General features: G+C 39.0%; 1 protein-coding gene across 1 annotated transcript in view; it reads left to right on the top strand.

The window, feature by feature from the left end:
- Positions 1-12,290, top strand: part of VWA3B (von Willebrand factor A domain containing 3B) — a 213,728-nt gene that overhangs the window by 91,296 nt on the left and 110,142 nt on the right. Inside the window, exons 10-12 of the mRNA XM_032397359.1 lie at positions 835-989; positions 6,660-6,798; positions 7,859-7,990. Coding sequence (XP_032253250.1) covers positions 835-989; positions 6,660-6,798; positions 7,859-7,990 — 426 coding nt within the window. The remainder of the gene's footprint in view (positions 1-834; positions 990-6,659; positions 6,799-7,858; positions 7,991-12,290) is intronic.

The raw sequence follows: 12,290 nt of genomic DNA on the forward strand, positions 1-12,290 counted from the left end.
CGTATGGCCACACTCCTTGTTCCTGCTGGTCTCTGTTCGTATTTCTTCTTCTCTTTATGGCTTTCTTTTTTCAGGTTTTAGCTTCTTCATCCTCCCATCCCCTGTTCTCCATTCTCTTCCATAGAATTTGTCATCGTCTGACCTGCTGTGTAATTGTTTATTATCTAGCTCTTCCCCTGTAGTGTGAGCTCCATGAAGGCAGGAATTTTGGTCTTTGTTTATGGATTGTATTGCTGCTGCCTACAAGATTTTGCTGCTGGTGGCATGGAGTCGTTCTTGATAAATTCATAAATTGGTTGGGTGAGCTCTCTGTTTGGGAAGCCATTGTCCTCAGACCAGTTTTGTATGTGCCAGTAGAGGGTGCTAGGTGTGGAATGGGGGTTCTTGGCTACTTTCCTTCATTTGGAGCTGGAAGTAACAATGGAAAGATGTTTTATGTGAATCTCAAGTCCCACCTCCTCTAGGTAGTCCTCCTGACCCTCTAGTCTGTGAGGATGCTTTCTTCTTTGCCAGATTGCCCAGTTATTATTGTCTCAACCCAGCGTCTATACTCTGCCTTGCTAACTTTCTCTGTGTGTGTGTGTGTTTCCCTGCTGGAAACATCTTCTCTGGGGCCCAGATGGGATTGCACATGTCTTTCTGACCATCATGCATGACATCTGGCACAGGGCTCCACATAGAGCAGGCCCCAGTGCATGTTTTGTTGAACCAGCAGTTGAATGATTTTACCATGGGAGTGAGTGCTAAGAGCTGTATAAATAAGACAAGATGGGGTACCATCTGGAGATGACTTTGAATGGTCTGAGTGACTTCTATCCTTTGTCTTTTCCTTAGGAGACCAACAAGAAGACAGTCCATGCGAAATACTGCAGTAGATTTGTTCATGCTCCCTGGAAGGATGGGAGCTTGGTCCACGTCTGCATTACCAAGGAGAAGTGTACATGGTACAGCGAGAGAATCCACCCAGTCCTTGCCCAGATTCAGAGGAGGTTGGTATATTTGCAGGAGGGTACAAGTGGTTTAGTCTCTCTTGAAATTCAAATCTGCTTGACCTCTTCGTAAAAGCTTAACCACGAGAAACAGCCAATTAACCTTGCTAAGTCAGGGTTGCCATCTGATTGATGCCTTGCTGGTGGCCTTGTTGTTAACAATAAAGAGGGATGTTTCAGGCCTGGGAAAAAGGATGTTGTTTAAAAGACACTCCACTTGGTCCCTGCCAGGTCTCTTTGTCCCTCTCCACCCCCCAAGTGTCAGGGGTTGTTGGGAAATTCTCTCCCCTCTTCTGTTTTACAGAAGTCTTTGTGGAGAGTTGGTACCATCTCTCCCTTAAATGTTTGTAGAATTCATCACTGAGGCCATCTGGGCCTGTAATTTTTCTTTGTGGGGAGGTTTTAAACTATGTATTCAATTTCTTCACATGTACATAGAACTGATGTGAGTAACTGATGTCATCTTTATTTTCAGTCTGCTGGAGGTTATCCATTTTATTAATCTTTTCAAAGAACCAGCTTTTGGTTTCAGTGGATTTTTTCTCCATACAGTTTTCCCCTTTCTGTGCCATTGATTTCTATTCTTTATTATTTCCTTCTTTCTCATTACTTTGGGTTTAAGTTTCTTAAGATGGATGCTTATTAGGTCACTGATTTGAGACCTTTCTTTCTAATATAAGCATTTAAATTTTCTTCTGATATTGCTTTAGCTGCCTCTCACAAATTATTCACTTAAAAATATTTTTGAATTTTCCTTATTATTTCTTCTTTGAGCAAAGGTTATTTAGAAATATGTTGTTTACCTTTCAAATATTTGTGGATTTTCCTGATAGCTTTTAATTTCACTATGGACAGAGGGATACTGTATGATTTCAGTTCTTATAGAGACCTGTTTTGTGGCCCAGAATATGAAGAAAAGCTACACATTCTGCTTTTGTTGGGTGGAGTGTACTATAAATAGTTCAAGTCGGCTGATAAGTTTGTTTCGGTCTCCCATATTATTACTGATTTTTTGTTGAATTGTTCTACAAATTGTTGAGATAAGAGTGTTGAAATCTCCAGCGATGGTTGTGGATTTGCCCATTCTTTTTTCTTTTCTTTTTTTTTTTTAAAGATTTTATTTATTTATTTGACAGAGAGAGAGATAGTGAGAGCAGGAACACAAGCAGGGGGAGTGGGAGAGGGAGAAGCAGGCTTCCCGCCGAGCAGGGAGCCCGATGTGGGACTCAATCCCAGGACCCTGGGATCATGACCTGAGCCGAAGGCAGACGCTTAACGACTGAGCCACCCAGGCGCCCCGCCCATTCTTTTTTCAATTCTGTCATTTTTTTCCTTCATGTGTTTTGTAACTCTATTAGTAGGTGCATGTACATTTAGGGTTGTTATGTCCTCTTGATGAATCAACTCCTTTATTATTATGAAATGTCCCTTTTTATCTCTGGCAGTATTCCTTGTTCTGAAATCTGCTTTGTCCAACATCAGTAGAGCTGCTCCAGCTTGCTTTTGATCATTTTCTGCATGTTTCATCTTTTTTCTATTTTTTTTAACCTTTACCTGTTTGAGTCTTATATTGAAATAGGTTTCTTATAGGTAGGATATATATGGGTATTGTTTTTTAAATCCAATCTGACCATCTCTGCCTTCTTTTTTAAACTCCATATTGTTCTCAGAAACAAACAAACAAGCAAACAAAGATAATGTAAGGAGTGAAAAACAAAACAAAACAAAACTGGAGAACCAACCTATTAATCTTCTCAGAAAGATAGAAAATACCACACTCAGAAAGTTGGAAAAGAGTGTTATGTAGATAGATAGATAGATAAATAGATAGATATTAAGAATTTTAAGAGCTCTTCAAAATATGCCAAAATAACTATTCAGGGACACCTCGGTGGCTCAGTTGGCTAAGCGTCTGCCTTCAGCTCAGGTGATGATCCCAGGGTCCTGGGATCGAGCCCTGCATTGGGCTCCTTGCTCAGCGGGAAGTGTGCTTCTCTCTCTTCCACTCTCCCTGCTTGTGTTCCCTCTCTCGCTGTGTGTGTCTCTCTCTCTCTGACAAATAAATAAATAAATAAAATCTTAAAAAAAACTATTCAGTGAGAGAGCTGGAAGATGAAGGCAGTCTCTCTGAAAGCAGAACCCAAGCACTCCATGGTTGATGTTAACATACACGCATACATACAAGTAGATAGCTTATGGACATATATAAAATGAAGGGGAGATCTTAAGAAAAAATTTCAGAACTGCAAGACCAGTGGTTCCAAACCAAAAGAAAGTTGCAAGGAATGTCTAGAAAATGGGTAATAAAGACCCATCCAGGATACATCATCACAAAATTTTAAATACTAGAGATAAAAGATCCTAATAGCTACCATTTATCCCCTCCCCAACCCCTGGTTGAGTTTATTTCGTTTGTTTCTTTTTATCTTTTGGTCCTCTTCAGCCATTTTTCCCACCTTGCCTCTTGCAACCACCAATCTGCTTGTTCTTTGTATCTATGAACCTATTTTTTGTTTTCGTTTTATTTGCTTTAGATTCCACATAGAGGAGAGATGATAAAAGTATTTGTCTTTCTCTGTCTTACTTATCTCACTTAGTATATTGTCTTCAAGGTCCATCCATGTTGTTGAAAATGGCAAGATTTCATTCTTTTTTATGGCTGAATGATACTCCACTGTGTGTGTGTGTGTGTGTGTGTGTGTGTGTGTGTATACATATACATCTTCTTTATCCATTCATCTATCAATGGACACTTGGGTTGTTTCCATATCTTGGCTATTGTAAATAATGCTGCAGTAAACATAGGGGTGCATATATATGTTTTCAAGTTAGTGTTTTCTTTTTTGCATAATACCCAGAAGTAGAATTGCTGAATTATGTGGCATTTCTATTTTTTTAAAGATTTATTTATTTATTTATTTTAGAGAGAGAGAAAGCACAAGTGTGAGGGACAGAGGGAGAAGGAGAGAGAATCTCAGGCAGACTCCATGCTGAGCATGGAGCCCGACATAGGGGTCTCATGACCCTGAGATCATGACCTGAACCAAAACCAAGGATTGGATGCTTAACCAACTGTGCCACTCAGGCACCCCTTCTATTTTTAATTTTTGAGGAACCTCCATTCTGTTTTCCACAGTGACTGTACCAATTTACATTCCCACCAGCAGTGCATGAAGGTTCCCTTTTCTCCACATCCTGACCAACACTTGTTATCTCTTGTCGATTTGATAATAGCCATTTCTAATCTCTGCCTTTTAATTGGAGTATTAAGATCATTTCCATTTAATGTGATTATTTGGTTGGATTTAAATCTAAGATCTTGCTGTTTATTTTTTGTCTTACCTGTTCTTTGTTCCCTTTTTACTCTTCTACCTTCTTTTGTTGGAGTATTTTTTATGATTCCATTTTATTTCGACTGTTGGCTTAAACTCTTCCTCTTTATTTTGTTTTGTTGTGTGTATGATAGCTTTAGCACTTATAGTATATATCTTTAAGTTACCACTGTCTACTTTTAGATAATATTTCACTTCATCTATATCATAAAAATCTTACCACTTCCATTGCCCCTTCTGTCTTTTCTACTGTTGTGCTACACTTTTTTTCCATATGCGATAAACCCACAATACATTATAAATAATCCACTGTCATATAAATAGACTTAAAATGAGAATTAATATATTTTGTATTTATCCACATATTTGATATTTCTGTGGCTCTTTATTCTTTTGTATAGATCCTTGTGCAGGTTTGTTGGTAACAAAGTGCCTCAGCTGTTTTAGTCTGAAAGACTCTAATTTACTTTTACGTTTGGGAGATTTTTTTTTGTTTTGCTTTATATAGAATTGTAGGTTTACAGTTTTATATCTCAGTACTTTAAAAATATTTCTCCATTGTCCTTTGCCTTGCTTGATTTATGATGAAAACTCTTATATTATTTTTATGTTGTCTCTGGGTGCTTTTTTTTATCTTTATCATTGAATTTCAAATTATATATTATGATGTGTGTTGGTGGGTTTTTTTTTTCATTTTTCTTCTGTTTAGGTTGTTTGAGCTTCTTGTATATATGGGTATATTGTTTTATCAAAATCAGAAACATTTGGCTATATTTCTCCAAATATTTTTTCTGTTTCCCTCTTTCTCCTTTTTCTTAGTCTCTACACATATGTTAGGCTCCTTGATGTTGTTCTATGGGTTGCTTATTCTCTATTTTTTTTAGGCTTTTTCTCTGTGTTTCATTTTAAATTGCTTCCTATTGCAGTGTCCTTTTTAAGGTTCCCTGATCTTCTGCTAGTGTAATGTCTGTTAATACCATGTAGTGTATTTTTAATTTTGGTAATTGTACATCTCTGTAAGTTTCCTTTTGTACTTTCCATTCCTGTCCTTGTTCTGCTTATACTTTACCTTGCTGAACATATTGATTATATTTATAATAGCTGTGTAACATCCTTTTCTACTAATTCCAGCATTTGTGTTATTTTAGGGTCTGTTTCTCTTGATCTGTTTTTCTTCTGGTTATGGGTCATATTTTCCTGCTTCTTTGCATGGCTGGTAATTTTTTACTGGAATGCAGACATTTTGAATTTTACATTCTTGGGTCCTGGATTTTGCTGTATTTTTAAAATACATGTTCTATGATGCAGTTATGTTCCTTGGAATCACTTTGATCCTCTGGGGCTTGCTTTTAAGTTATGTTAACATAGGTCTAGGTCAGCCTTTAGTCCAGGGCTAATTTGCTTCTACTACTAAGGCAATACCCTTATGAGGACTCTCCTTGATGTCCCATGTATTAAGGAGGCTTTCCCCCTCTGGTTGTTCGGAAGATGAAGTAGCCCTGTGTAAGCTCTGAGGTGTTGATCTACTTACTCCTTTATGGTGATTTGTTCCTTAGCTTTAGTAGTTTCTTCACATGCATGCCGTGATCATTACTTAGACAAAATCTTTAGGGTACTCTCTGCAGATGGCCAGAGCCCATTCTCTCTCCCCTTTTTTTCTCTCTTTCTCCATCCCTTCCCACCCTCTCTGCTTCTATGCAGCAACCTCTTCTTCGTTATTTTGCCTACAAATTCTAGTTGCTTAGCCTTGGTGAACTCTGAACTCAGTTTCAAGTATTTTTTCCATCTGCTCTGCTCCCTCCTCCAGGTCTTGGCTGAGGCTGTGAACCTAATTTACATCCTGTTATGGGAGCCTGAGTCCCAATCACAGAAGCAGTCCTGCTCATACAACTGTCTGATGCTTAGTTATTGTAGGGATCTGGTGTTGCTTGATATTGTCCATAAGCTTCACCGAAGCTTCAGGAATGTGCTGGCATTACTAACTTGACTGTAGTCAGCAGGGTTAAGAGAACAAATGGTCTGAAGTCATAACTGAGGAAGTAATTTACTTTTGGCTTTGGAACCCAGTATTGGATTTATTTTTTGGTCCTATTGATTTTCCTAGTTCTGCTTTACTTGGATTGATGATGGAGAAGTGGAGGGGGTTAGTGATGAGGGAGCCAGCCCAAATGTAGGATTTTCCACAGAAAACCCTCCAAATGAGTAATCTACTCCCAGAAGATTGTGCATAACCACACAGCACAGCTTGGCCTTTGTAGATGTATTATTAAGTTCTTAGGAAGATGCTGACATTGCCCACAGGCTCTAAAAATTCACTTTCAACCTATTTCCTGCCTAGGATTAAGTGGCTACAGGATAGAAGTCAAATCCTCTTTGGAAAAGTACGTAATGATTGCATCTATGTCCTCATTGATACATCTCACTCAATGAAGAGCAAACTGGACTTGGTGAAGGACAAGATCATCCAGTTTATACAGGTTAGATGGAGCTGTCAGGTGCATGGATTTGGGGGCCTTTGTATCATGAATGCATCTGTAGCAGCCTTCACCTGCACTGGTTATGAGAGGTACACAGGTGAGGTTTGCACTCAGACATCCACAGGAAAGCCACCTTAGATAAAAGCTCCCTTTTGCCAGTTAGAGAATCATCAGTTCTCTTTTGCAGGCAGACCCTTCCTGTGGCAGGGTCCTTTCTGTAACACATGGGTTACTAAGGGAGTTTCAGTGTCCACTGCTTCATGTTTCCTCTGTCCTGAAACCTGTGGTGTGCACACATCTCCATTGTTTTCCAGATGCTCTTCAGCTCAGCATTTTTATTTTAATTTCCAGTATTTATTAGCAGTGCTGCGTGCACTGGCCCCAGAACTGATGTGTGGGAGGAGTGTAGGCTGATGCTTAGGAGCTTCCAGTTCCTATTCCACCTGTGGTGCCTCCGACTGTGTGACCTAAAGCAGACTGCTCTCCTAACTGCTAGCCCCCACACCTACAGATGGGTATCCTGGTACTGTTGCTAATTAATGGCATTGGTGGGAGTGTTACCACAGAAAATCACTGCGGGGAGTGTTTGCGAGTACAAAATACAGGTTTTAATTTGATAAGCCTGTACTGGAGAAGTACGGGCTGGTAGAAGACAAGTGAATAGCCTTTACGAAAACGTGATTACCAAAACAGTGACACCATTTTGGATTTCTCTTCTTTAAGCAGATTGCATTTCCTGTGAGTATGCGGTATACCATCAATGCTAGTATTAAAGACAACAACTTTTAATGCCATATTATATATAAAAACTTATGCATGTGTATAACATATATAATATATTCATACATACATACATTTGTAAAAGTGTAATCTCCAAACTGTGTAAATTTTATTTAAATATTTTTTGTACTGGAAAAGATTTTCTCTTTCGCATGTAATTTTTAGCTTCCAGAACTGAAAATAGATATCATAGTGACTAAAACTTATCAAACTATGACCTGTCTTAACCTTTTCTTACATCTGAGTGGTGTTACGGTTAAATAATAATTCTCTCTTACAGGAACAGCTGAAATATAAAAGGAAATTCAATTTTGTGCAGTTTGACGCCCAAGCAGTTGCTTGGCAGGAAAAACTTGTTGAAATCAATGAAGATAATTTGAGAGGGGCTCAGTCCTGGGTTAGAGACATTCAGGTAAGAAAGATGGAGGCTGGGTCTGGGGGAAGAAGCCTGACTTGATCACCTACTGAGTTAATTCATGCCATGGAAGTTCTTGAGAAAGGGCTCTGAGTGCCAAGATGGCACGGGTTTCGCACACTCATTTTGTTTACAATAGTCACGTTCATCTAAGCTCATGAGTCACTATCTTAACATTTAGATAAGACTTTGTTCACAAGACACCATTTCCAGAGCTGCCGTTGGCTCAGATCTCAGCCCCTTTATGAAGATAAATTTCAAAATTTAATTTTTTTGTACTCAAACCTTCAGATTTGATCTTTCTGAGACCTCGTTATTGTTTCAAGTAATTTATTGCAGCTATTTTTGCCAGTGGATTTTGTTCCAAAGTAGTGAACTGGTGGAAACACACAGAGAGAAGCCGGAGAGAGAGGGCAGCAGCAAGATACAATGAGAAAGTGAAATAAATTCTTCAGTCCTGCCTTTTACTTGGAGAACCTTAAAGCTACCCCTCTTGGCATTTACACAGACTACTAGGAAGGAATTTCCTTTCCTTAAATTTTCTCTTGTCTAGAACTTATCTTAATTTTTTAAAAATTCTTTTTCCAGAACCATATAGCATTCCAGATATTTGAGATACGCTAAAATTGAAACTAATGGCTCTTCTCAAAAAGTCAGATGTAGATCACAGACATCTTTAAAATAGTTCAGTACCTGAGTTTAGAGTCCCAGATTTGACAGGGGGCCACAAATGGACACTAGTAAACCTCCTTGAATATGACTTGTGCTGTCATTGGAATGTACCAGAATTCCCTTGGGATTGGTTTTTTTAAAAAAATGGGAGAAGGGAGAAATAGATAGTAAGACATAATGATGGCTGTAAGATCTTGATCTAACTGGCCACCTTATCCTGGGAAAGAATATCCAATTCATACCCAACTTGATAAATTTCCAGGATTAACCAGTGAAGTTACTTGAGATATATGCTCCCTCCTTTTACAGACCATAGGTAATAGTTAATTCAGGGCCCACTAATTTAGGGTTTGTCATGACAAGATATTATATATGTAATATCATTAGATAAAAACATTAATGGTGCTTCTTTATACAAAAATCACTAATGAGTAGAACCAGCCATCTAAATGGCTAAAAATCAAAGTATGATTCTGTTCTCTTCAAAAATCTTCATTGAAGCTCTCTTGCTAGCTTGCTGAATGTGCAAAATTTATTTTCAAGATGATCAGATTTCTCTATATTCTTTTGACTCTCTTGGCTCAGGAATCAATCCAGTGAATTCAGGACTACCACTCAGGTGTTCTGACAGTGCCATGTGCTGGTGTCGGAGCTGTAGTTCCTCGAGCAGGCATAGCCAGTCCTAGGGTCAGAGGAGCACAAGCTGGGGGCGGGGTCTGGGCCAAGGCTCCTGGGGGAGCAGGGAGGGAGCAGGTGCAAAAGAGGCACTAACTCCTGACCATCTTTCATGTGATTTTTAGTCTGGCTTTCTCCTAGCTTTTCTACCATCTTTTCAACATTCCCTGAACAGTGGGCTTGTCAACAAGACTATTGAGATGGGGCTCAGAAAGAAGAGTTGTACTGTTTATCATCTGAGCTACATTTCTGCTGCCCAAATGTTGAAGGAGTTTTTTGGTGTGTGTGTGTGTGTTTAACTTTTTAATTTTAAATCATTTTAGTCCTACAAAAGAGTGGCAGAGATAGTACAGAGGGCGCCTGTATTACCCTTCAGCCAGCTTCCCTAATGTTAACATCTGACATAGCCATAGTTCAATTGCCAAAGCTAAGAAAATCTCAGGGGGCACCTGGCTGGCTCAGTCCGTATAGCATGGGACTCTTGATCACAGGATCCTGAGTTCGAGCCCCATGTTAGTTTTAGAGCCTACTTAAAAAAAAAAAAAAAGTCTATTTAAACAAAACAAAAACAAAAACTAAGAAAATCACATTGCTTCATTCACAGACTTCATTCAGAGTTCATTAGTCTTTTTACTAATGTTACTGTTCTGTTCCAAGATTCAATCCAGGGTCCCACATTGCATTTATTTTTTTAAAAAATTTATTTATTATCGAAATATAGTTGACATACAGTTTTATATTAGTTTCAGGTGTACAATATAATGATTCGACAATTCTATACATTACTCAGTGCTCCCCATGGTAAGTGTAGTCACCATCTGTCACCATGCGATATTATTACAATATTATTGACTATATTACCTCTGCTGTACTTTTCATCCCCATGACTTATTTATTTGATAACTAGAAGTTTCTACCTCTTAATCCCCTTCTCCTCTTTCACTCATCCCCCCATATTACATTTAGTTGCAGAGTCTCCTCAGTCTCTTCCAGTCTGTAACATGTCCTCAGTGATTCCTTGTCTTTCATGACTTTGACGCTTTTGAAGAGTATTGATCAGGTGTTTTGAAGAATGTCCTTCAATTTAGACTTATCTCATGCTTTCTCATAGTTAGATTGGGGTTAGAATACCACAGAGGAGATGCGTCCTCCTCAGTGCATCATGTTGAGTAGTGTATGATGTTGATATGCCTTAATACTGGTGATGTTAACTTTGAGATTTGGGTAAGGTGGCATCTGCCAGGTTGCTCCCCTGTAAAGTTACTATTTTTTTCTTTTTATAGATAAGACATGTTTTGGATGAGATACTTTGAGGCTATGCACATATCCTTTGTTTCTTAAACATTTACCCACTAATTTTAGCATTCAGTGGTAGATCTTCTCTACAAAATTATTACTGTGCTGTTCTAATGGTGACTTTCTGTTTCCTCCATTCCTTTTACATTTATGTGTTAGAATTCTTCTGTAACTGAGTTTCCCCTTTCTCCCTTTTATTTATTCATCAATCATATTTATTTCATTATGGACTCATGAATATTGATTTACTCTTTCAGTAATAATACTATTGCTATTTATTTTGTTACTAAGCTTGTTCCCACTTTGGCCATTGGGAACTCTTTTAGGTTGCCCCCTGTGTCCTTCACATGTGCATCTAGCTTTTCTTTTTCTTGAATACTTCCTTACTTTCTGGCTCTATGAGATGTTTCATGATCATCTTCTAGTTTCTTAGCCTCAACCCTGGAGTTTACCACATCTCCAAAGAACCCTTGTTTCTTTTATTAGAGAATGGTGTTTATAAACCAAAATCTGGGCATTGAGGTATGCTTATTGCTACTACTGAACTCACTGCTTCTAGGTCCTCTCAGTGGAGAGAGATGGGAAATATATGTATAATATCCCATCTGTGCATAAGCGGCTATATTCCTGTATCTATTTATCTGTATTTTCATTAAAGAAGAAAAATAAAACCATGAGTTTATACTAATACCTCTTGCACCCATCCACAGCCAAGGATTTATTTGTCATGAATGTGTTTCCTTATTTGTAACTTCTTTGCCCATGAAAAACCTGATTATCGCCATCTGTAATGTATTTACTTTTTTGTTCAACCCTAGTATACATATAAAGTAGTTTCAGAATTTCTAACCCATACTCTGAGAAACAAATTTATCAGCTGGAGTGCACTGTTTACACATAATTCTTTCTCTCTTTAGCCTTACAGTTTCCAGTCAAAAAAACTGTTTTCTAAAGTTATTAAGTCAGGTACTTTTTTACCCAACTACTTCAGTGTGGTTATGTCATTCATTAGTACGTTAGTTCCCCCATATCCTAGTTGAATTGTATTTTAATTTGTACACAGCACTCTTGTTGGTGTGTAGATCTATGGGTCTTGACAAATGCAGAGAGTCATGTATTTACACCTCTCTGACCAAAGGCACTGGGAAAAGGTAGGCCCAACAGAGATCTAGTGACAATCCCCAAACTCCACTCCACAACCCAGGCCCTGGCACATAGCCCAGTTCATTGGAAGCAGTGGCGATAGTATAGCCATGGCTATCCCAGTCCCTGTTCTTCAACTCAGATCCTATCAAGTGGTCCAGTCTGCCGGCAGCGGCAAAAGCAGCAAAGCTCCAGCAGCCCCGTTGCCATTTCACAACCCAAATCTGGAGGGCAGTCTGATCCACTAGAAACAATGGCAGCAGTAAGGTCCTCGGCCACCCTTGCCCCCCATGCCACAGCACTGTACGAGTGGTCTCATTGTTGGCAGCAGCAACAGTAGCAACATCCCAGGCTGTCTTACACTGCACTCCACGCCTGGGGTACGGGCAGGTGATCCCATACAGCTGTAGCAGTGGTAGCAGCAAAGCCTGGGGCATTTCTAAAACCAGGTCACCTGTAGGTGGCATGACCTGCTAGCAACAGCAAAGTCCCTGATTGTCCCAGCTTCACA

This window comes from Phoca vitulina, unplaced genomic scaffold (genome assembly GCF_004348235.1).
Source record: "Phoca vitulina isolate PV1807 unplaced genomic scaffold, GSC_HSeal_1.0 scaffold98, whole genome shotgun sequence".
Lineage (NCBI taxonomy): Eukaryota > Metazoa > Chordata > Mammalia > Carnivora > Phocidae > Phoca > Phoca vitulina.